At 29.7% G+C, this 27947-nt stretch overlaps 1 protein-coding gene across 1 annotated transcript in view; it reads left to right on the plus strand.

Moving 5' to 3' along the window:
- Positions 1–24086, plus strand: part of gogo (thrombospondin-1 like protein golden goal) — a 97248-nt gene extending 73162 nt beyond the window's left edge. The window contains exons 9-14 of the mRNA XM_075372018.1: positions 3619–3837; positions 8077–8257; positions 10138–10320; positions 16575–16749; positions 18678–18839; positions 23328–24086. Of these exons, the coding sequence (XP_075228133.1) occupies positions 3619–3837; positions 8077–8257; positions 10138–10320; positions 16575–16749; positions 18678–18839; positions 23328–24086 (1679 nt within the window). The remainder of the gene's footprint in view (positions 1–3618; positions 3838–8076; positions 8258–10137; positions 10321–16574; positions 16750–18677; positions 18840–23327) is intronic.
- Positions 24087–27947: the final 3861 nt, after the last annotated feature.

The raw sequence follows: 27947 nt of genomic DNA on the forward strand, positions 1-27947 counted from the left end.
TGAACGCCAGGCGTCTCTTTTGCTAATCTGACCTTCATTCCAATATTTTGCCAAATATTCATTCCTCTTATCCCTATCCTTAGAAGCAAGTACCACTTGTTACTCAGGATCACCCTCTGGTTGAGAGGCGCGTCTGAGGCGACTTACGGATTGCTTCAAATTGGAAAATTCTCTCCTCCACCACAAAACAACTCTCTCCCGACCAGAAATTCATGGAATTGACTGTTCTGCAGCATCAGCAAAAGTGAGAGACAATCTCTCTGCCATTACCTCCAAATCAAGAACATCTTGACTCCACCCCAAAACACGAGTCTAGTAGAAAGTATACCAACAAATTTTTGCCATTCGGCCTGCCTGTGCTGGCAGTGCCCCTGCTGAATGGGAATATTGTACCTACAGGCCACTCCAGAAGCATCTCTGAGCTGAAACACAATCAGTCGATGATCTCTAGAGCAATCTTTGACTACCATCCATCCACCTATGATTTCTGGAATATTCTTCCCCACTGTTATATCTATATTAGTCCCAGTAAACAACCTTCTACCATCCACCATCCCTGCTGGAAGCGTGGAATGACTTACAGCATAGACTTCCAGATTGTGTTCAGCCACAAAACTCTCTACTAACTCCCCTCTCTCATCCATTAAGGTGCTATGCCAAATCACAAATACTTAGCCGCATTGATATATACACCTATCAAAATAGGGGAGATGCCAACAAACTGGACAATATTGTCCCATTTTTGCTAATGATGCTCAACAGGATCCCTTTATTGAAAATATGAAGTTGTAAGTGTCCCATTACCAGTTTCACAACAATGTGATGATTGTTGGAGAGCTGTCGAACAAAAGACACAATCTAAATGCCTCCTGCATAGAATAATGGAAATACTAGCAGGATCACAGAGAAACTTCTCCCAGCCATTAAATCCTGGCAGATCTCCATCCAAAACATAAGGATGCTGCAGAAGAACAACATCTAATTCCTCTGGTCAGCAGCCTCATCTAATTCAATTTGTGCAATATAAGCACCCTGTGCATTTAACTGCCAAAAACTAGTCATTCAAAGGAAATAAATTTCAATAGCCCTCAAATATGATGCACATTCTCTGCTATCCATAGAGTTTGTATTCTTTGCACAGCTTTTTACAATTAACAAGTCGGTTCTCCAGCCTTCTTAGGACAATCCTCTTGTGCCCCTCTTCACCCAATGAGCACACGACAGGAACTGGCAAAATTTTGCTCTGTTCCATAACAACAACACCTAAAGCAGGGCTGAATGTCTTTGACCCTACAGGAGGAAAAATCCACAAATAAAAACTACCCTCCTTAAAAAACCAATGGGGGAGATAATGTCCCACCTCCAAAACCGTGTTATAGCGCTCAGCGTCCTGTTTTAAACAAAAATCTACATTCCCCCCCGAAAGGTCACCTCATCCATCCAATTACAGTTTATTGGTTTAAAATTTTTAAATTGTAACCAGGCAGATTAATAATAATAATTGTAATAAACATAATATTCCTTCTTTAATTTTTCCTTCACTTACATTCGGAAATTTCTGCCGGACGTACAAAAATCAGGACTATCCTTCGTTGCTTTTAGAAAATTTTTCATTAGTCCTAGCTTGATATTGAGAGGGAGTAAAAATATTTTTTTGGGTTCAACTAAGGGCTTATGAATAATATTTTCCAATTTGGAGCTAAGTTGTCTTGTTTGTTCCACTCTTTGGTAACATAATGTTTATCCCTAGATCGGCTGTCCCATTCGCAAAGAAAACACATGTACTTAGTATAGCCTAACTAGTATGTCTAACAAAATAGCTATAACTTTAAAATTACCGCATGTGTTCCAGCTATGTTTTTTATAATTTATTTTTTTAAGAACGCCTTTCATCGCATCGTATGTCTCTTTCAAATTAATACCATAAGTGATTTGTATCAAAGGATATTTGTTACCATTGTGTAGTAGAATCACTTTTAAACTATACTTGGATGAATACATGAAAAGGCGCCAGTCCTCAGGTTTATGAACTTGTCCTAAGTGCAACATAAGCTCATCAATATTTGTGCAATAAAAGTACTGAGAAAGCTTTTTTTGTTGGTTTTGAAAGCCTGAAATTTTTGTATTTTTTTAAAGTAAATTCCATCCAACCTTGCAGTCTTGATCCTAACAGTTCAGCTTGATTTTTTGATAAATTTAAATCCCTAGTCAAGTCATTTAATTCACCTTGTGATATAAGATGTAGCTTACTGGAAGATAATTCAAAATCAAAATCATTGTTGTCTTCTTCAGTATTTTGCCTGATTCTTCATCACTGCTTTTGAAACATACATTCACAGGTGGCTTAGGAACTGGAATAATTTCACTATAAGGTACAGGCCTAATTGCAAATTGTAATGAAGGCTATTTTACAGTATGTTTAGATTTTTTAGAAATTCTAGACATACTTGTTAAACAAAAGTAACAGTTGGTTACACGATCCTTTGGTTTACATCAAACCATAGTACACCAATAGCAAAGCCTTCCATGTACCACTCAGCCATCCTCTTAAATATAGAGAACAATTAGTGCATACTATATGAGGAACCGTCTTATTTTGATCACCAATTTTTCACTGAAAGTACAAATGATATGCTTTTTTAATTAAAGTTGTAATGTTTTTTCTATTTGATTTTATGGTAAACTCACCACATACATAACAAGAGGCATCCACATCATTTACAAAATTTTGAGGCATCATGACACTGCACTGTTAACAAGCTTAAGACAGCAGTAAGACTGAAGAAAATTAATTCATTCCTAAATCCAGTGCTTAATGCAAACAACACAGCTGTGTTTTCAGCTACATGTTTTGACCTGCACAGACATTGATTAATCTTGTCCATGAAGGCTCACTCTTCAGTATTAGATATGATGTCATAATATGTGACTATGATATGATTTACTTCTTTGTCTAGTATAGTTTATTTATAGCTTACAAATTATGCTAACAAAGTTAAACAATAAAAAATGAGCTAAGAAAATACAATATAGTAGCTTAAAATGCTAACTATATGTTGAAAAATGGAAAAAAACGTTTAATTAAAACTTAAAAATTTTTCAAAAATGGTGGGTGATAGAAAGATTCAAAGTTAATATTCGTTTTCAGCATCAAAAAACAGATTAAAATCTGTGTTTAAAACATTAAAATCCATGTTAAGAAACAAAAATTATGTTTATCAGTGTAATTCAATAATAACAATAAAAATATATATATATTTTTATTTATTTTTTTCATATATATATATATATATATATATGAAAAAATATCAGAAGTCATTAGTGAAATAAAATTTTATGTACTTTTAAAAATGTGAATATGTAATTTAATAGGCATACAGGAAGTCATGTAGTGTCCACATCAGATTTTTTGTGTGGACTTTACCAAAGTACAATCATTTTCTTTATTACTTTTCCTTTTTACAATGTCAATGTTATATATTAATCATTCATACACCATGCATTAATCATGTTAACCATGTACTTTTGTACATCATTTTCAGTATTGGGCACTATACTATTGTACATGATTCTATACGTCTGTATAACTTACTTAATGAACTTTTCTGTTTGTTTCAGATCCAAATGTTAGTGTCATACATGGTAGAGTAATGCCTGTTGTCAGTACAGCTCCCAGTGCTTTATCACGATTTGCACTTGTCCATGTTGCAGTTCTTATAATTTTGTCTGTAGTATTTCTAGTTTCTGCGTGTATGGGAGCTCAATATATTCACAGATATCGTAAATACCAACTTGCTGCTGCAACAGAGGATCTGGAGACAATCACAGACTTTTCTAGTAAGTGCTTAAACTTGATAAATTGAAGTTTTTCAGTTTTATAATTTCATTAATTATTACTCATTTATATTTTATTATTCAGCTTTTCTTTTTTTTTAATATGAATTTGTCCCTATCATATGTAGTATAACAAAGATTTAAGTAATAATTTCAATCAAATCAAAATAAAAAAACAGAAACTCTAAAGATGATAATTTATAAATTACTATTTTTTAAATGCTTTATATTTAACTAGTTTTGGTTCATATTAATTTATTTTAATTTTATATGTTTTACGTTATCTTAAATTTGAATAATATGACACTTAAATCATTATGAGCAGAGACTTAAAACAATTACAGTAATTACCCATATGTTTACCAATCCAATTCAAAATTAATAAGAGATCTAGATCCTTTAGTCATGTCTTGCAGCTTTTAAGTCTTGTCATTCGCTTAAAAAATAAATCTACAGCTTAATATGCTTCACAAAGATTCAAACACAGAATGAAAAGAGTTCAAGGTGAAACTATACATGCACAAAAAATATCTCCACTTTCTAAAATCAGCTCTCAGTATAAGAGACTGCCTCACTAGAGTTCCTGGTCATAACCTTTAATGAGGAATGCTACACAGTAAGTCACTGAATCAGTGATGAGTGCGACCATTGCTTGTTGATCATACATAGCCTTAAACCTGCTGGTGTGGATGTCAAACATACAAGCATTTTTTTTTTTTTTTTTTGTCTTCAGTCATTTGACTGGTTTGATGCAGCTCTCCAAGATTCCCTATCTAGTGCTAGTCGTTTCATTTCAGTATACCCTCTACATCCTACATCCCTAACAATTTGTTTTACATATTCCAAACGTGGCCTGCCTACACAATTTTTTCCTTCTACCTGTCCTTCCAATATTAAAGCGACTATTCCAGGATGCCTTAGTATGTGGCCTATAAGTCTGTCTCTTCTTTTAAGTATATTTTTCCAAATGCTTCTTTCTTCATCTATTTGCCGCAATACCTCCTCATTTGTCACTTTATCCACCCATCTGATTTTTAACATTCTCCTATAGCACCACATTTCAAAAGCTTCTAACCTTTTCTTCTCAGATACTCCGATCGTCCAAGTTTCACTTCCATATAAAGCGACACTCCAAACATACACTTTCAAAAATCTTTTCCTGACATTTAAATTAATTTTTGATGTAAACAACTTATATTTCTTACTGAAGGCTCGTTTAGCTTGTGCTATTCGGCATTTTATATCGCTCCTGCTTCGTCCATCTTTAGTAATTCTACTTCCCAAATAACAAAATTCTTCTACCTCCATAATCTTTTCTCCTCCTATTTTCACATTCAGTGGTCCATCTTTGTTATTTCTACTACATTTCATTACTTTTGTTTTGTTCTTGTTTATTTTCATGCGATAGTTCTTGCGTAGGACTTCATCTATGCCGTTCATTGTTTCTTCTAAATCCTTTTTATTCTCGGCTAGAATTACTATATCATCAGCAAATCGTAGCATCTTTATCTTTTCACCTTGTACTGTTACTCCGAATCTAAATTGTTCTTTAACATCATTAACTGCTAGTTCCATGTAAAGATTAAAAAGTAACGGAGATAGGGAACATCCTTGTCGGACTCCCTTTCTTATTATGGCTTCTTTCTTATGTTCTTCAATTGCTACTGTTGCTGTTTGGTTCCTGTACATGTTAGCAATTGTTCTTCTATCTCTGTATTTGAACCCTAATTTTTTTAAAATGCTGAACATTTTATTCCAGTCTACGTTATCGAATGCCTTTTCTAGGTCTATAAACGCCAAGTATGTTGGTTTGTTTTTCTTTAATCTTCCTTCTACTATTAATCTGAGGCCTAAAATTGCTTCCCTTGTCCCTATACTTTTCCTGAAACCAAATTGGTCTTCTCCTAACACTTCCTCCACTCTCCTCTCAATTCTTCTGTATAGAATTCTAGTTAAGATTTTTGATGCATGACTAGTTAAACTAATTGTTCTGTATTCTTCACATTTATCTGCCCCTGATTTCTTTGGTATCATTACTATAACACTTTTTTTGAAGTCTGACGGAAATTCCCCTTTTTCATAAATATTACACACCAGTTTGTATAATCTATCAATCGCCTCCTCCCCTGCACTGCGCAGTAATTCTACAGGTATTCCGTCTATTCCAGGAGCCTTTCTGCCATTTAAATCTTTTAATGCTCTCTTAAATTCAGATCTCAGTATTGTTTCTCCCATTTCATCCTCCTCAACTTCCTCTTCTTCCTCTATAAAACCATTTTCTAATTCATTTCCTCCGTATAACTCTTCAATATATTCCACCCATCTATCGACTTTACCTTTCGTATTATATATAGGTGTACCATCTTTGTTTAACACATTATTAGATTTTAATTTATGTACCCCAAAATTTTCCTTAACTTTCCTGTATGCTCCGTCTATTTTACCAATGTTCATTTCTCTTTCCACTTCTGAACACTTTTCTTTAATCCACTCTTCTTTCGCCAGTTTGCACTTCCTGTTTATAGCATTTCTTAATTGCCGATAGTTCCTTTTACTTTCTTCATCACTAGCATTCTTATATTTTCTACGTTCATCCATCAGCTGCAATATATCGTCTGAAACCCAAGGTTTTCTACCAGTTCTCTTTATTCCGCCTAAGTTTGCTTCTGCTGATTTAAGAATTTCCTTTTTAACATTCTCCCATTCTTCTTCTACATTTTCTACCTTATCTTTTTTACTCAGACCTCTTGCGATGTCCTCCTCAAAAATCTTCTTTACCTCCTCTTCCTCAAGCTTCTCTAAATTCCACCGATTCATCTGACACCTTTTCTTCAGGTTTTTAAACCCCAATCTACATTTCATTATCACCAAATTATGGTCGCTATCAATGTCTGCTCCAGGGTAAGTTTTGCAGTCCACGAGTTGATTTCTAAATCTTTGCTTAACCATGACATAATCTATCTGATACCTTGCAGTATCGCCTGGCTTTTTCCAAGTGTATATTCTTCTATTATGATTTTTAAATTGGGTGTTGGCAATTACTAAATTATACTTCGTGCAAAACTCTATAAGTCGGTCCCCTCTTTCATTCCTTTTGCCCAGCCCGTATTCACCCACTATATTTCCTTCCTTGCCTTTTCCAATGCTTGCATTCCAATCTCCAACTATTATTAAATTTTCATCTCCTTTTACGTGTTTAATTGCTTCATCAATCTCTTCGTATACACATTCTATCTCATCATCATCATGGGCGCTTGTAGGCATATAGACGTTAACAATCGTTGTCGGTTTAGGTTTTGAATTTATCCTTATTACAATGACTCTATCGCTATGCGTCTTGAAATACTCCACTCTCCTCCCTATTTTCTTGTTCATCACGAAACCTACTCCTGCCTGCCCATTATTTGACGCTGAGTTAAATAACTTATACAAGCATAAGTTTCAAATATTGTCACAATCCGATTGATATCAATTACAACAGCACATTAAACCATCTTAGCAGAAAAAGAAGTATTTCATATTAGAGCTGCATATTCTCCTGAAAAAAGCTTAATGTCAGAGCTGAGATTTGAAGCACACTGTGTTTTACAAGCTTCCTTCCTAATGATCTCACTTCTGGCTGGGCTTATTTTAACACTATTTCTGAATATTCTAGTTCTCCAGTGTGGTGAAGGCCTATTTTTTCAGTTAATTTTGAGGTTGAGATACCTCTTAATCTCCTTGCTATCTAACAGTAACTTATTAGGTTTTAGCTTCAGGTAATTTCCACTTTATAATACTTCATTTAGAACAAATTTGTTATCAGTTCAGGTTTTTTTATTTTTTTTAGATTATTTCAAATAATCCATCAAGATTTGTTCACAAAACTGAAGTTCCGATGATGTTATATAATGGCTTCTGCTAAAGTATTATTGCATATTCCTGATAAAAGTACAGTGCATCTGGAGTAGTTTAAATTTAGAGAAATAAAATGAGTACACAACAGGATAAAAACAACAGATTAAAAAAAATTAAATCATTAAAAAGATGACGATGGTCAGGAATAGAGAAATGAAAAGAGATGTGCTGGTGATTGAAGTATCCCCAAAGGCAATCAGTTTTTTCTTTTTTTTTGTTGAATGTTGTTTTTCTATCTTCATTAAAATATTTTTTTTTTGCTAAGTTAACTAGAAACAGGTTTAAAATATAATTAGGCTGTAAAATGATTTTATTTTATTTACATATTTAATCTGATATATGCAGGTGGATCAAGAGGAAGTCTTGCTCCTTTAAAAAGCAGAGCTGCATCCAGTTCTACATTACTTTCTGAAGTAATATCATTAAGAAGATTTCATCGTGGTCATAACAGTCACAAACATTCTCGATTAAATGAAGAAGATCATGATAATGATGACGATTATCAAGATTCTCTTGATTCACATAAGTGAGTTAAAAAATAATTATCAACATTTGATCACAATTTCCCATTTGATAAAATAACAATTTTATTATTAATTTATTTAACAATTTTTTTGCCATTGATTAACAATAATATAGTTTTAAAAAATATTTAAATTATTATTTTTTTTTATGTAATAACTCTATTAATGTCATAATGAAAGAAGTATGCTTCTTAATAAGCTGTATAAAATTAATCCGTTAGCTACTAATGAAATCTTAATAGAAAACAATAACAGCGGTAATGTATAATTCCCATAACTAATTTTTTTTTTTATGATAGTACACACAGTTTTTCAATCATAAATCATGCTCTAAATATTGTAGTTCCATGAAGAAAATATAGAAATTTGTCTTCAAAAATTTATTTCTAAAAAAAAGTCCATAACATATAGTTGCTAATATAAAATAAGAGAAAACTCTTAATAAATGAGGAAGATTTTACATACTTATTTTATCTTATTTTCCACTTAAATGCATATTTTGGTTGTGTATTAAAATTACTGCTACAGAAGGAGCATGATATTTCTCAGACATACCAACTACATTGTGTTATAAGGTACTGTTATTTTAATTATTTAAAATTAGTAGAGTCCTTTTTCTTTTCAGAAAAATAATTTGACCTTTTTCTACATACTACCAAAGTTGTTTGTGATTAATCAATAATACTAGGTGTATATCTAAATGTATCAACATTTATATAACATTATGCAATAATTTGGATTATGAAAAAGGACCTTATGCTACTGCTGTCATTTTTAACAAATTTCCTAACTATTTGAAAACTCTTCCCATCATAAACAATAGTATTCTGCTGATAAATTTTTAAATACTTACTAAAAGGAAAAATCATTCAGCTGAACATAAATGCGTACTCAAAATAATTTTCAATAGCGGCATCTGAATAGTGAATTATTTTGAAGTAATTTTTTTATATTTAATGTACTTAACATTATCTCTTTTGTTTGTTTTTTAAATAATTAATATAGTCTTTTATTATAATTTTAAATTTATCTTACATTAATGATATCTACATAATGTATTTTATGTACCGATCAGAATAAAGATTTGTTTATTTATTTACCTGGTGGCACATAAGAATGTTAAAAAATTCAGTCTACTGTTTTAGACAAGCTACAGAAAACATTTTATAAACTTAACAGACCAACATAATCATCTAAACAGATATTTTCTTTAAACTATTTATTGCTATAATTAACCTCTTTTATATAAACATCCGTAAAAATCTTAAGAGTAGTGAATTTTTTGGGTAATTGCAATAGATTCTCTTTTAGATTGTTTGTAAAAAAGAAATTTAACCAGTGTGTTTTTGTTGATATTTGTTTGGTGCTATAATCATAATAATTGTAGTGAACTTGGCATGAATCACCAGTCACTCCTACAAATGGCACAGCCATTTTCAAAAATAAGTTTTATCCGATGATAGGCTTAGTAAGGATATTCAGGACTGCAGCTTTTCCTATTACCTTCTTCATTGAACTGAATGCTCATCATTTTTACATATCAACACACTTAACTGCTACTGACATTCAGCCCTACAACTGTCAGCTTTGTATAATTTACTACCAAAACTGGTTGTATAATGAATATTATTGCACTGAGCAATTGTGAAATGTGGCAATATGTGATGTGGCTTTAGTAACTCAGGTGCTTTCCATTAGGAAAGATATTGAAAAATAACAGTTTGATTCACCTCTTTTAAATGTAAAACAATGTATCTAATCAACTCGAATAGTAGAAAATTTAATATATCTTAGTAATTAGTTTCACCTAATATTTTTTTTCTTATTTTCTAGTTATTTTTATAAAGTTCTTTATTTTTGAAAATCTCATTTACTTTTTCAGGGAAGATGGAAAAGAAGGTGAATTACAATGTGAAAAGAATGACGAAATAAAGGAAAATATTCAGATGTCAGTTATTAATGACTCAAAAGAAGAAGGGAGACCCACTTCATTAGATGTTGCAATACAAACTAATAAATTAAAAGGAGGAGATCAAACACCTTCTGTCCACAAGAAACATCGCAAGTAATCAAATCCAGTAGTAAAATAATGAGCACAGTTCAAAAAATATATTCACATTTTTATAAACTAGACATCAGTTGCTAAGATATACTTGTAGAATTTGTTAATTATTTTTTTCTTTCTGTCTATTATTAGTTGTTATTTAACACTTAGGATAGTGAGTTTAATCGATAATTTAAATGTAACTCTCTCACAGATAATATCCACCAAATTAAATCATAAATCCCTGTGCCGTATGTTAATTAGTTGACCATATCATTTATCATGTCATATAATATATGACAAATGATATGATATATTTGTTCATCATGTTTGCTACCCTTATATTTTTCTAAACATGGCAAGAAAGTCAATTTAAGTATATTTTATATACAGCTGGAAGCATGAGGTTCCTAGTTCAATTTTGTTTCTTTAGAAGAGTCATTATTACCAACACTACAAAAAAACTTTGTTATTAATGAAATTTTTTTAAATGCAGTCAGAATGAATAAATTATAATAACAATCTTTTCAAGATCAATGCCAACCATTAATGCAAGATCCCATAAAAACTCAGGTGATATTACAGCCATATAGTGAATATTATTATACTCAGAAGCTCTGATTAGTGCCTTATATCTATGACAACCATAATATAAATTGGAACAGATAATATGTAATAATAAATTTTTGCACCCCTTTCTGTTTGTGAAAAACACAACGTAAACACTGCTGCAACTCAGGATTAGAATAATACTATGCTTAACAGTAATGAATTTTACGTACAATACAGTTACCCCTATATAAGATTTTTCTTTACCAGTTTTATTTTTATTTAATATCATGGTATCTAAAAAAAGTATATATATATAAAATTAGAGCACAATAGGAACTGATTCCAAATCATTTCATGCATATGATTGCCTGCCAACTGTCATTCAATTTTATCTTCCCTTTTAACATTGAATACCATCATCATTTCTTTCTATAAAACCCGTCAATTTACATTTGATTACTGTTCTGTTGGAAAGGAAATATTATTCAGCTTTTCTATTACAGGTATTGCTTGATGCAATCAGTTGTATTATTATATAAGTGCTATACTGAAATAGATTGGATATTTCAAACTTATTCCTGTAAGTTGTTTAAAAAGATTTGAGTTGAGAGTATAGATTTTATTTATTTATTCTAGAAGTCATATACATATTTAAATTCTGTTAAATAAACCACCTAAAATATTGGTCTACCACCTAAACCACCTAAACCACCTAAATAAAACAAAATATTGGTCTCATAAAATTAACACTGATACAAATATGATTAATAAAGCAATCAAATACAGTTATAATAACAAAGAAAATAATGAAATTAGCATCATCAAACATATAGTGGTTGAAAATGGATATGATACTTCTAATTAATAATATTTATCAAAAAACAACTACCAAAACATAATAACATAATAACCTACCATAAAACCAATACTTAATAAGACACAAAAGAGAGAAAAAATATACGTAAAGTATTTTTACACTAATAATAGTGTTATTGAAAACATTACTAAAACTTTCTATAAAGAAATATTTATACCAGCATACAACTTAATAATTACATTAAGATATCTAAAAAACAAATATATTAATAATAATAATAATAAAATGAACAACTTGTCAAGAATTTATTAACTAAATGTAATGATTGTGATGGTATTTATGTAGGAAAAACAAGCATATCCTTTAAAACTAGATTTCTTGAACATTATTGAAATTACAAAAATAATAAATTAGGTTTATCTAATATAGCAGAAATAAATAATATGCATTCTATTTCTGATATTAATTCAAATTTAGAAATAATAGAAATTAATAATGATGCCATAAAATTAAATATATTAGAAAAATATTACGTATATAAATACAAACAGAATTTCAGTTTGATAAACCATCACATAATGTTTGTGGGAGATCGTCTTATAAAAACTGCAACAGATACCAGCATTCATGTAAATTAATATGCAATTATCATTGTTTTATTATTTTTATTATGCATTAATGGAATTATCTCAATCATGATGAAGATTATCTCTATCATGTACTTTAATGAAAAATTATTGTAAGATTTGTCTTATCTCAGTATTCTATACTAAGAGGTTCATTTAATAGAATTTAAATATAATTAATCTGTATGGAGGAATATTAATTAACAGTACGGAGGAATAATATGAATCTTAAAAGATTAATTTCTGAAAAATATATATATTTATATATGACAAAATAATTTACATAACTTAAATTATTATTAAGTAACACTTTAATTTATTCAAACTTACATTTTTAAATCTATTCAAATTATGATTTCAAAAACAACAGATTGTAGTAATAGTATATTACCTCACTCAGTGTCTGAGATGGTAAACATACACTTTTACAGTTTTAATATTTTAAATTATCATTTAAATAACATTTTATTAAAGAAACAGAGATCTCTGTAAAACCACTAAACGTGAAAAAATTTTTTTTTTGTCTTCAGTCATTTGACTGGTTTGAGCAGCTCTCCAAGATTCCCTATCTAGTGCTAGTCGTTTCATTTCACTATACCCTCTACATCCTACATCCCTAACAATTTGTTTTACATATTCCAAACGTGGCCTGCCTTTTTTTTTTTTGTTCTTAAACACCCCCAACATCCCCAGCCGCCGCCGTTAGGCTATACGCAGGAATGTCGGAGTGTCGTGGCAGTCGACTGCCCCCCTGTCTTGCCTTTTCTTTGGCGTCCCATCGGGGTCCTCTCAGTTTCATCAAGATGCAGCAGCCCTCCCTTCTGGACGACCACTACATCCTTCCACTTAGAGGCTACCCTTCCCGTCCCTACACTAGGTTTCCGGCTACGCATTGCGCGAAGCCGGCAAACCGCCGCGTCCCCCCTCTCACACCTGATGGTCCCAAATGCATCATCGGAGCACCCCAACTGACCTTCATTCTTGCATATGAAGGAGCCAAAGCGCCCTCTGCATCCAGGCTGCCTCCCTGGCCCTGCACGGCGACCACGATTCGCCCCCTGTATTTTATTTATTTATTTTTTTTTTTCACCCATCCGCAGGACACAACACAAGTAATAAAACACACTCACACCACCACTTAGCCGCCATCAGGAAAACGCAGTTAAGCCTAGTAACACACCTATACAGAATACATAATTAATAAAAGTCTATTCTTCCCATCCGTCTCATTCTTCGGCCTCGTCACCGCTGTTCGTGGCCTTCCTACACACGGTCGCAGTGATCGTGTATGCCATCCCGCCAGCAATATAAACACAAAAACATAAATAAAACAAATGAAATACACACTACAATAAAATAAAATTCAGTAAACACAGTAACTTCCCGCTGCTGCGGCAGGTTGGTCTAGTGGTGAACACATCTTCCCAAAAAGCTGATTTGGAACTCAAGAGTTCCAGCATTCAAGTCCTAGTAAAGTCAGTTATTTTTATTTGGATTTGAGTACTAGATTGTGGATACCGGTGTTCTTTGGTGGTTGGGTTTCAATTAACCACACATCTCAGGAATGGTCAAACTGAGATTGTATAAGATACTACACTTCATTTACACTCATACATATCATCCTCATTCATCCTCTGAAGTAATATCTGAACGGTAATTCCTGGAGGCTAAACAGGAAAAAGAAAGAAGATAGATTATACAAACTGGTGTGTAACATTTTCAAAAAAAAGGGAAGTTCTGTCAGACTTCAAAAAGAGTGTTATTGCCATGATGCCAAGGAAAGCAGGAGCAGAAAAATGTAAATGTAAATAAAATAAAATAAATGTAAAGAATACAGTACAATTAGCTACTCATGCATAAAAAATCTTAACTAGAATTCTACACAGAAGAATTGAGAGGAGAGTGGAAGAAGTGTTTGGTTTCAGGAAAAGTATAGGGACAAGGGAAGCAGTTTTAGCGCTCAGATTAATAGTAGTAGGAAGATTAAACAAAAAAAACTGAAATGCATGGCATTTATAGACTTGGAAAAGGCATTTGATAACATAGACTGGAATAAAATGTTCAGCATTTAAAAAGTTCAGCGTTCAATTATAGAGATAGAAAAACAATTGCTAACATTTACAGTAAATGTAAATGTTACAAATTGCAACAGTAATAATCGAAGAGCATAAGAAAGAAGCGGTAATAAAAAAGGGAGTCAGACAAGGTTGTTCCTTAACCCTGTTACTTTTTAATCTGTACATAAAACTAGCTGTTAATGATGTTAAAGAACAATTTAGATCTGGAGTTACAGTGCAAGGTGAAAAGATAAATATGCTACGATTTAGTAGCAGTAATAGTAATTTAGTAGCAGTAGATTTAGTAGTAATTTAGTAGCAGTAGATAGTAATTCTAGTCGAAAGTAAAAAAGATTTAGAAGAAATAATGAATGGTATGGATGAAGTCCTTCACAAGATCTACCACATGAAAATAAACAAGAGCAAAATGAAAGTAATGAAATGTAATAAAGTAGATGGACCACTGAGTATAAAAATAAGATGAGAGAAGGCAATAGAGGTAGAAGAATTTTGTTATTTGGGAAGTAGAATTACTAAAGATGGACAAAGCAAGAGTGATATAAAATGCTGAATAGCGCAGGTGAAATGAGCTTTCAGTCAGAAATATAATTTGCTTACATCAAAAGTTAATTTAAACATCAGGAAAGCATTTTTCAAAGTATATGTTTGAAGGAGCATAGCTTTATATGGAAGTGAAACATGGGCAATCGGAGTACCTTAGAAGAAAAGATTAGAAGCTCCTGAAATGTGGTGCTATAGGAGAATGTTAAAAATCAGGTGGTTGGATAAAGTAACAATTGAAAATGTATTGTGGCAAATTGGTGAAGACATAAGCATTTGGAAAAATATAGCTAAAAGAAGAGGCAGACCTATAGGCCACATCTTAAGACATCCTGGAATAGTCGCTTTAATATTGGAAGAACAGGTAGATGGGAAAAATTGTGCAGGAGGCAATGTTTGGAATATATAAAACAAATTGTTAGGGATGTAGGATGTTGGGGGTATATCAAAATGAAACAAGTGGCACTAGATAGGGAATCTTGGAGAGCTGCATCAAACCAATCAAATGATTGGAAACAAAAAAAAATATGGTTTTAAAATTTTTAAAAGATTATTTTTAAATGTTGATTCTCTCATTTATTTGATCTGGCTGACTGAATGGTGTAGTGGTGTGCTGTGCTTAAATCATTTATTCTCAGTTATAGATTGCTGCATTTCTCAGTGTGATTTCTGTTATTAAGAGGTAATTTGAATTGAAAGCAAAATAGTACTGTAACCTTCTCTTTTGAATATCTTGGTGGCAATTTATATGATTAACAATTGATGCACACTTATGTTTAAGTTATACTGTGTTACGTTACATAAAATGACACATCTAGTTATGTAAATTATTTTATGTGACTAGGAATGATTTTGATTTTGTTCATTGTTTTAGGGGATTTAGACATGCCTAAATGTAAGGATTTATTAAATATCCGATGAGAAACCTAAATAAAAGTTTTGCAAACTTAAACAGATTCTCTCAAGTGCATCATTGAATAATAGAATATACATTTTATTGTAACTTTACTTAAAATTTTTCTTCTGGTTAAATAACCAATATTAAGAAACAATGGTCTATTAAAACAAAAAAGTAATATGTATACAAGAATGTATTACGTTATTATTATTATGATCATATCATAATCAGAGAAATAGGTACCAAAAAATTAATACATTAAATTAAATGGTAACAATTGATTGACAAGCTTGTTCTCCTTGGAATAATTAGAACAATTTTAATAATTCAAATTTTAATACAAAAAATAGAATTTCATTAGTTTTATAAAGTTTCATTATCTAACAAATATATAAAATTCAGAGGAATTCATTTTATATCAATTATTAACCTGACAAACTTACATCATTATAGTTTTATGTTTTAAATTATGTTTAAAATTAAATTTTGTAAAACAACACGAAACTAAGCTCTCTAAAAAGAACTAAAAACAGACATCAAGTAACTTTATATAAGAAAGTGATAAGTGAAAAAAAAATTATCATATTAATATACAGCATGCATTAGGAGCCACCAATTAAAGGAGTTAATGCTTAAATGTTGGTCTATTGTTAATACAGTTATTTCAAATTAAAATTAATAAATAATAAACTTTTTTTATCAGTGTATTTACTTTTTCTTTTTTTATCATTAATTGTATTTCTGTCTTTATATTTTTATTTTAGATTCAAGTCTCCTGTGAGTCCCGTTGATGAGGGACCTGAAGATTCTGAAGATGGAGGAAATGCTAGTATTAAATCTTATGATCACAGACCACCATCTAGTTATTCATCTAAACGTCGAAATAGCAATGGAGTTAAACCTAGTATTAGTTCTAGTGTCTCTTCTTCACTAACCAACGTATGTTGAATTCTTTTTTATTTATTAAAATTTTAATATTATCATTATCATTCAGAAAGTTTCATGAGTCTTCAGGTATAGAATACAACATAACATATATCAAAAATTTAGTATGCAATAGATAAAATATATTTATATAATATCGATACTGATATCTCACTAAAAATTATAAGCCTGCTGAACCTTTAAGATCACTGTATAATTAAAGTTGTCACAGTTGATTAGTGAAGAGGCCCAACTAAACAATATTCCTGAAAAGTAATGCCAGTTCTTTCAGCGGTTGCCAAAACACTTATTAATTGATGATTGGTGTAATCTGAACAACAGAGCTTAATACTTTGCACTACACTTTAAGCACTGAATAAATTAAAGCAATGGAAAACTTAAGCTGTATTTTCTGAATAAGTTCTAAGGAAATATTTAAATCTCTTTGTTTGATGTAATATGATGATAAAAAAAGATGCTTTGTTTGATGTAATAGTTTGATAAAAAAATTTAGAAGGTAAAGCAGTTTTCCAATCGAATTTTCAATTTAGAAGGTAAAGCAGTTTTCCAATCGAATTTTCAGGTAAGAATTATTGTACAAGGAGGACAAGGACTCCTCTTTTTTTCTCTTTAGCCTCTGGAACCATTGTAATGTATTACTTCAGAGGATATGTGTGAAGCATAGTCTTGCATGGTCTCAAAATTGGCCATTCCTAACATGTGTGATTAATTAAACCCAACCACCAAAAAACACAGATATCCATGATTTAGTATGCAAATCCATATAAAAGAAACTGCCTTTACTAGGATTTGAACCTTAGAACTTTCGACTTATAAATCAGCTGATTTGCAATGATGAGTTCACCACTAGAGCAACTCAGTAGGTTAGGACAAGTACCCCAGAAAAATAAAAAAGCACATATATACAAATAAGAAAATAAGAAAAACATATACCAAATTTGTAATTTGGTATACATAAATTTCATACTTATAAGGTGACAAATTATTTTCTTTATTATAATAAATATAAAAAATTAATACAAGTATATTGGCTATAAAATTGAAAAAATAATTGATAATATACAAATCACAAGCAGCTACCTGTTTCTAAATAAAACCATACTTACAGAAGGTATATCAAAAAAAAGAATCGTATAAATGACTGAACATGCAGTTTTCACTACACTAGAAAACTATCTTACACATAGGTTCTGCTTTATATAATTATTCAAAACTATCTCATTTACTAAAGATGGAAAAAACCGTGCTGCTAAACCTTTATACTAGTAATTTGGAGGAAATCTCCATATAATTACTATCACAATATATAAACTAAAGGTCTGCTAACTTGACATCAATATTGAAGCATTACTTCAATAAGTCAAGTAAGAACAAATGCAAGTTCTAACTTTCATAGGAATTGGTCATTTTTAGATGCCACATTAGGAGAAACTTAATTTGATGGTTCACTTATATTTATGAAAGACCAAATTCTTGTGAAAGTTAAACTGTGATGACTGCATCTTAACTTGAGATATTATAAGAAGTACTGCTAGCTTGATACTACTTTAGCAAGCACTCAATTTTTTTAAAAAGTTAATTTGCAAAGGTAAAGTAAATTATAAAAATTTGCTCATTCACAGTTAAAATATTTGTTAATTCTTACACAGGTTAGATTTTGAAATCTTTATTTTAACAGTAGATATTTTAAGTGGTGGACCTATGTATTTTAACAAGCAGGAATTTTTGTTTGTTTCACATTTAATTTATAGTTCATTAATCATTAATGCTATAGTTTAATTTACAAACTTTTTAAGTGGTCCTGTTAAATTCAGTTACCATACTTTTGTAAAGTTTTTTAATTACGTAGTTATGTTTTTGTTTCTTTAAGCTCATTTTTATATGCTCTTTTAAGCTTAGTTTAAGTTTTTTTTTTTTTTCAGGCAACTTCATCACCAGTTTCTAGTATTAGAGGAATTAATCCAAAAGAAAGTAAAGAGAAACGGAATCTTGCAAAGCTACTTGCTGGTTCTGAATTTAGTCTTGGCCCAGATACTGACTTAGAGTTGGACTATTATGACTACAATGTACAAAATGCTAGTACTGTAAGTAACTTTGTATTTCAATTAATGATATTACCACCACCACCATCACCACCTTCATCTACATTACTCTAAAGCTTGAAATAAGGAGTTTGCTGGCCATAACTCGATAACAAAGCATTTTCAGACATATATTTTTATGATTGTTTTTCCATATTTCAAGCTCTAGAATCAGCTCCCAAATTGTTTCCCTTTCCTCTTGAATCACAATTTTTATGTAAACATAAATGATATCAAGATTATGAATGCAGTAGATTAATGAATAGCCTAGGTTGCAACATGGACATAAATAACTAATATTGAAAGAAGTTATTAAAAAGAACACAGGGAATATTTTAGACTTTTATAGCTGGTACTTCAAAATAAAATGATGAAAGTAATGATGTGGAATTTGAAATTGGGAGTATGGTAACAGAGATCCAACAAAAACTGCATCATTTAATTAAGAAATCTATGTTTTACCTTTAAAGGATTTAATCAAATCAAAAAAAGACAAACCTAATTCTGATGTGGAATAATATTAATTTTCTATTAAATGCAAAAATAAGTATATTTATTTCATTTAAAATGAATTATGAAAAAATGTTTGTTTTTAAAAAATTATCATTTGTATTAAATTATTTCAATCTCTTCAATTTTTCTTTAATCTTGAACATATATAACACAATTTTTGTTGTTTTGTATTTAGTTTGTATTGTATTAATGTGAACTGAAATGGTAACTGAATAATAAATATAGCATATTCACTTTTACACACAGTATTTTATCATTCTAAAATAATATATGGTGGCTATTATTGAAAGCCGTACATTGTAGACTTATTGTGCTGCCTGATTGTAAATTAACTAATTCAACAACACTATCCACAATGTGTGGTAAAATTATGAAAGTGGTTTGTAATTTACCAGAACTGTAATAATTTTTTTCAGGCCTCCACTTTACAGATGTATCTAAACATCAAACATATATTTTGGCTCCATTACTTTTACACTACTCACAGACTTTACTGTATTATTATTATTAAAAATTAAATAACTAAATGTTAAATTTTTATTAAATTACAAATGCTTTCAAAGTAACACGGGTAGCATTTCATATAAATAATAGAATAATTTTTTCTGTTTCTTATTCTTGGGAGTTTTTTTTTGTGATAAGTTTTATGTGATTTTTGTGAATAAAGTATATACTCATCTAAGATTTTTTGTATATTTATATTAAAAACATGAGAAATATTTTAAAACATAGACAAGCTACATTATTAGGTATAATAGGTCTGATTAGTCAGGTTCTATGTACTTTATAGAGTTGTTCTGATTTATCCTCATTATTGAAACAGGCAAGAAGAAAGAATATTAAAAATATTTTAATGTGAGATAGCACAGAAGTTATCACTGCTTTGTTTTTCATATATTAACTCATTACATTTATACCATTCAAGAGAAAAGCAGTTTTAATTTTTTTTTTTCAAAGTTTATATGATTCATTGATAACACAGTCTACAAGATAAGAATGATAGTTTTTGAAAAAAGATTCATTCATACTCATTTTTTTTTTTGGTAAAACTCTGCTGGCTAACAGGTATCAGAACAATTATTATTATTGGGTTATTACTGATGATGTCTTATCTAAAAGCTTAGTGCTTATCCAGGAACTAGCAATGAACAAATGTCATTAACTTAGAAAAATAAACTACAGTAAATCTTATTATTGGCACTGGCCTTTTCTGAATTATGAACATCATCAAACTTAACATTAAATAATTAAAACATGTAATTCTAGTTTAGTATAAAAAAAGGCCACGATAATCTTCCAGTATAAAAAAAGAGTTAATTACAATAATCAAATTGAAATAAGTAAACATATAAATAGAGTTCATTTTTGTAAATAAGCATTTTTGAAAATATGAAATTATAAAGAAGTCCAAAAACTTAACTTCACATCAGGAGTTATTTTCTTTAGATTAATTTAAGAGAAGTAATATGAATTCAGTTCATGAGCAGATAATAATTAATCTCTGCGATTAACAAATTAAGTTAGATTAAATGATAGAGTTAATTACAATAAAAACAAATTGTAATAAGCAAGCACATAAAATATGTTGCACATGACATAATAACATAACCTTATCTAAGCCACCTTTCGTGATTGCACTTAAGTCAATAGACGGTTTTTTTAAACCAAACTTGAAATTGAAATGCATAATGTACGATTAACTGAATGTTTCACAAATTTTACTAATAACGTAACTGTTTACTATAATAAATAATGAATGATTTGAACATGGCTTAATCACACATGAATATTGGTAAAAATGAACTCGTGAAATTAAAGTGCACATATACATACAGTTTATCCTTGGCATAGTCTGTAATGGCGAATCAAAAATAACAGAGGTAACAATTTGTGATTAGAAGTTGAATACTTCGTAGCACCTCAGATATGTAGCGACGAGTTTGGTGAGAATTTGCATCGATGAAGAATATAATCAGTAGCTGGAGAAGATTTGGCGTCGATAGAATTGGCAGTTTGTAGCGATTGAAACACTTTCCAGAGAGACGTAATATACTACAGAATTTGAAGATTAACTTAACAAAGAAACAAGGCAAAACAAAAACATAGAGATCGGTGAAATCACAAAACACTGGCGAGTAGAACTAGAGAATATTTTGACAGAGAAATACTACAACGTTTATGAGAGTATGAATGCGATGAAAGTACTTAAACATTATACGAGAGAGAACCGCAAGTTGGTCCTCGCGGGGACCAGCCTGTACATCCAAACAACATGAAATACTGAACTGGAATGAACAAAGCTGGCGTGGTGAGAAGTAGGGGAAGCTAACAACGCAATGGACAGAAGAGTGTGTTGACAACAAGAGTAGTGTCTAAGTGTTAGTATGAGAACGATTAGAGAAAACGTGTGGAATTCGTGAGCGAAGACAAAACAAAAATAATTTACAAGCAAGCAGACCACTAAAGAATTACATAAGACTGATAAAATAATTTCTGAATTCGCAAGTTGAAGAAATGACATCAGGGCAGACAAAGAGAAATAGACTTTTAGGAACTATGACAATATTGAAATTGGTTGAGAATAAAAAACCCTTAAGAATAATATATATATTAAGACTAAACAGCAATAAATAATGCATGATAGAAATAAGCTGGCACCAATATGATGATGCAACAGTAAGTCAAACTGGAGCCTAGAGAAATTGATATCGAAAACAAACCCAAACAACCTATTTTAAAAATATACGTATGATAAGCCTTAGAAAAATGCGAAATAAATTTACCAAGCCTGTAAACTACAAGACTCGGCCATAACCTTGAATTTATTGGAATAAAACAACTTTACGCATTGGCGTAAACATTCACCATATAAGCTCAAAGCTTAATGTGGTGATTTATCATCAACCAAAATATATGGTTGATGATATATTTGGAGTAGAAATTTTGTAATGTTAAAGAGATGCCAATCCTGACCAGGATTCATGAACCTGAAATAATAATAATAATTTATTTATATTCACCTAGTTACATTTACATTACTTCATACAATTATTTATTTTTTTAATATTACTGTGGGCTATTAATATTAATAAAACAGACTATTACTTTCCTCTATTATTCATTAATTTTATACTTAATAATGTTTATATGATTCAGATTTTTTTCATAGTTCCTCTTCATCCTGCCAAGCAAATGCTGAAGCAGTACCTTATGTTATTGGTGCAACAGCATACCTACCATTTCAGATGAGATTTGTACCAGGGATTTCCAAACTTTAATTTCTTGTTACTATTCTATCAAATTAAATTATCTCTGGTTGTTACCAGAGATAATTTAATTTATATTGATATTCCTTACTGATGGTGCCTTACTAACATTACAGTTGTAGTTAACGATATTGATAATAAGAAATTGTTTGTTATATTCTATTTTTTTAGTTTGTTTATTACTATGTAAAAAAAAAGGTTTTACAGGTATAAAATAATAAACAGATTACATAAGTAACATAATTTATGGCTTGGATTATGTTGATTAGATTCTGCTATTATCTTCTACTAATATGTTTGGAGTAATGCAGTTTAAAGTAAACTATATTCATAACACAGTCTGCTTCAACATAGTTTATTTTTAATTTATTTTTTAAAAAAATGAATTTAGAAAATCACTTACGCAAGTTAAGTTGTAAATGTCATTAAGAAAAACACAACTAGATTATATTTTAAGTATTGATATTTGAGAACTAATTTTTTTTTAATTTGAATAAAAATGTTTACTCACATGTTTAAAAAAATTTTCACAACCCACTAATTTTTTTTACTGAAACCTATCTATATGATTTTTGGAAACACAGTCAATATAATATTATGGACAGTTATATTATGATTTAGAGTATTTATTTAATGTAATAATACAATACCATAACAGCAGTTCAAAGACATGGAAAATATATCAAATTTTTAACACTTTATTTCTTTTTAGGTACCTGGATCATATATTGGTATGGATCCTGCATATTGTGTCTGGATACCGCCTTTTGCTCCTGGACAGTGGAATGATGATGATGATGATGATGATGAGGAAGATGATGATACAGAAGGTGGTGATATTAACAATGAAAATGAAAGTGAAGAAGAAATTGATAATGGACTTTTATCTAATGAAGTCTCTGCAGGAGTAGAATTGACAGAGTTAGAAAGAGATCATGATGTTATTACTGATGATGAGAAAAATATGACACTAAAATTTATTAACAGTAAATATTCTGATAAAACTACAGGATTTCTTGATAATGATAATATTTCTGGTAGTAGAACACCTGTTAATGATAGAAGTGATACTGATGAGAAGTATGGCAGCACAAAAAGCTTTCAAGATTGTTATAGTTTAAATAGATTTTCACAAAGCACTGATTTAAGTATAATTAGTGAAAAAAATAACAGTTCTGAGCAAACAAATTGCTTGAAAGATAATTTAACTTACAAAATGGTCGATAAACTTGTTCCACACTCACCGGTTAAAGTGCACCAAGCCTATCGTGTTAGGGAAAAAGAAACTAGAGTAGAAAAATCACCAAGTAATGATAGTGAATATTATGATCTGTTAGACAATGATGAGAGTGATATTAAATTTGCTGATGAGGATGAAGAAGAAAATGAAATATTTGATAAAAAAGAATCTAAAAATGATCTTACTCTAATTAAAAGTGATGACATTAATAAAAGAACTACTTTAAAGTAAAAAGTTAATAAAAACTTATAATTTATTTATTTTTATAAATTCAACTGTAAGTATAAATCATTGTAATCTATATATAAAATCAAGTAAAAAGATCTCATTTATATAGTAATATATAGTATTAAAGGCATATTTATATACTAATCTAAAAATACTGTAGAGACATTTTTTGTTACTTTTAACTTAAAATTTAATGGTATTCTAAAAGGGTTACATAGAAAATCAATCTCTTAAAGCAGTATGATACAAGAATAAGAATTTCTAATAATATTTTTTTGTTATTTTATTACTGAAATTAGACATCCAACATTTAAAAAAAATATTAAATGGTAATGTAAAATTTTTAGTAAATTGTAGATTTATTAAAAATGATAAAAACCAGAAAATTAAAGACAATTTTTTCATTTACTGTAGGTGAGATCTGTCTCAGTAATTTATAACATTAATCTGCAACAGAAAAGAGGAAAGCACAAGAATCAAATTCATAAATGTTTTTTGCTGTTTAGTAGTTGCATAATGGCTGGAGTGACTATTGGAAAAAGCTCAGACCTCTTAAACCTCCCTACCTGTTATTATATAGGACTTAAACTGTCCATAAAATTAAAAAGTGCTATATAATGTCCTATATAAATAGGACATTATATAGGACTTTTTTTACTATGTGTACTATAAATTCAAAACAATTTATTAGTGTTTATTGAATTTTTAAAATTAAACAATATTTAAATTTCATTCAAAGTATATATAAAAGAAAAATGAATTGCAAATAATTTTTTCTAAACATGATGTTTTTCAGCATAATTTTCTGTGTATCTTTTCAATTACAGGCAATTACTAAAGTTTGAATTGTATAAAACACCTTATTAGCCTCACAACTGCTAATACTAGGTGCCTCCCACACTTTATTGTTTGATTTGCAGTAAATTTGACTTTAATTTTTCTCTTTAATAATAATTTACTTAATAAAATTTTACATAATGTAGTTCAATACACCGAAAAATTATTGATAGCTGTCTGATTGAATTTTTCAACTTAGTATTATAACTGATATTTTTTATAAAATAACATATAATACTATAAAATTTACGTCTCTTCGTTGAATTTACACATATCAAAATATATAATATTTTTTACATTAAATAATTACAAAGTGTTAATATTTATACATTAAAACAAAAAAATAATAATACTGAAGTTGAAATAAATTTAAAAAACTGTTTTTAAAGTAAAACGATATAAATGAAATTAACAACTTAGCAAAAAAAGGAATTAGCATTTAAGCTGGTGATTGTACTGCCAACCATGTTGTGTACAACACAGTTGGCAGTTGGCATAACATTAGACTTATTTGCTAGTATATTGACCTACATCTTCATTGATAGAAAATAATGCCTTCTAATAGAAAATACCTTACATTACTCAATGTGTTAGTTTTCATTCATTAATGTCTGTGTAATGTAACTTCCTTACATTAATGTTGAATTCTTATATTTAAGAAACTATCAGTATACTCGTGGTTTAAAAGTGGCTAATATGATACCTTAATGGATAAAGTAGAGTGACCTTCTCTCAGTTATCATATTTTGTATGATTTACATTGTTGTTCTTTTCTTAAAAAAAAGTGGAAAATTCTATTTTATCTTGTATATTATTATTTGTTGTGTAGTTTATACATTTAGATGTATTAAGGACAACACCAATAGAATATGCCCACCTTGCAAATATCCATGTTAGATGTGAAAACCAATGACCACAAACTGTTGAGTAAGACCTTATCTACATCCTTTCCATTCATTGTCAGTTAGTGCGTAAACTTATTGTATTTATTTATTTAATTTATACAATGCTAGATGAAACTGCAATATTTATGAATAAGTTTTAATTTGTGCTTTGTAATCATGAATCTGATCTTTGTAATAAAATATGTAGTTGTTTTTGTAAAAAAAAAAGTGTAATGGATTACATGAAGAAGTAAAAAGAACTGTTCTTTAACTAACTTTTAAATGTAATGTGTATATTTTACATAGTTATTTTTTCAAAGACTGAGTTATAGAAACTTTGTTGTATTGTGTTAACTTAATTAAAAGTTTTATTGTACATAATTTAAAATAATGATTGAGAACTAGTATATTCATGTATGCTTGGTTAATAAAGATCTAATTTAACACTTAGTCCTGCATGAATAACCAGTATAATGCATAATCTGCCATTTTTGTTCACTTCTTATTCTCACAGTTGCTGGCTTCCTTTTCTCATAATATGATAAAACCCTGATTTATTAATCTTTTGCTTTATCAGTTTTTTGTATATTTGATGTGAATTATATTAATTTTATGGTTGCAAATTCGAAAAATTAATAGTCCATAGCACATGCAGAAATGCCGTAGGACATGAATATATGCCACCTATGTAGCATATGATGAAATTTTAAAACTGGTGTTTTGCATGCTAGTTCATTAATTTATTTTACATTGTATAATTTGTGGATCATTTTCACTTAACATCATACAAAAAGTTACATATATGTAAACAGGGTAATTATGAGAATACACTCAAAACAATTAAAAGCAAATTTGTACAGATAGATGTATATAGGTAGGCAAAACTGACAGATGAACAACATGATAATTTTTTTTGTTAGTATTAAAGTAATGATGATAAACATAAATTAAAAATACCTCCATAATCAATTTTCCTGTAAGAAGATTTCATTCATGACTGTAGCGTATTCTTAAAGATTTAAATATTCTTTTGTTTATAATGGTTATATTTGCATCTTTAAAGAACTCATTTGCTAAAAAAAAATTAAGTGGATTATTATTTGCTAGTATATTGATAAGGAAGGAGGGTCATTTGAAAAATAAAATAATGATATTTTTATTGTTGGGTGAACGATGGTTGCTGAAGAATTTTGTATTTCTAGTTACGTAACATTAGAATTAAAATATGCATTTTTCCTAGCCCAGAAAAAGTTGTTTGAACAACTTATTAGCTCAAAACTTGAAAAATTTCACATACAGTGTAAATTTTCTGATAGACATTTCAAATCAATGTTTTTGTTACTGAGGTAAATAAAAAATAAGCATATACTGTCTTTATGTTGCAAAATTATAAAATGCTTAAAATTAAATAACTTATTACATGGATTGTAGGAAATCATTTTATTCCAATTCCTGGATAGGTTCATTCATAGTGCCTGTCATTGAAAATAATTTTTTATACATAATAATAATTCATCCCATATATTATTTACAAACTACATCTTTTCTATAATTTTATGTCAAAAAAAATACAAAAGTAAATTATGTTACTTTTTAGCTAATTATGACAAAAGTTGGACTGAACAAACTTCTACATCACAAAAATGTGTACTTACATTGCTAGTCTAGCTATAAGTTTCTTCTCATTAATGTCTTCAAAACACATTTTTAATCCAGCAATAAATACCTTTCCAAATAGGAATGATTTAATTTTTTTACTTTTATAGTTTTATATTTAAGAAAACATGTGTAAATTTTATTGGTGTCGTATACAAAAGGTGAGCCTTATTGTATTCTTCAAGTGTTCTAAATTTTTGGTGCACTTCAGTGTAATCATATCTGTTGTTCACGAAATGACCTAACAGTCCAGTCTACTTTAATTTACCAACCTGGGTTGCATTGTTAATAAAAAATAGAAATAGAAATCAAACAAATAGAAATTGCTGGATTTGTATGAATTGGATGGTTAGATCTAATCCATCGACCTTCTGCATTGAATGGAACATGTACACCATGACACCGCTTTTGTCATAACACTTGTAGTTTATTATTATTTCTAATCATAAACACATCTATGAAAAATTAAACTACTCTTCAATCTCAG

This window comes from Lycorma delicatula, chromosome 7 (genome assembly GCF_047948215.1).
Source record: "Lycorma delicatula isolate Av1 chromosome 7, ASM4794821v1, whole genome shotgun sequence".
NCBI lineage: Eukaryota > Metazoa > Arthropoda > Insecta > Hemiptera > Fulgoridae > Lycorma > Lycorma delicatula.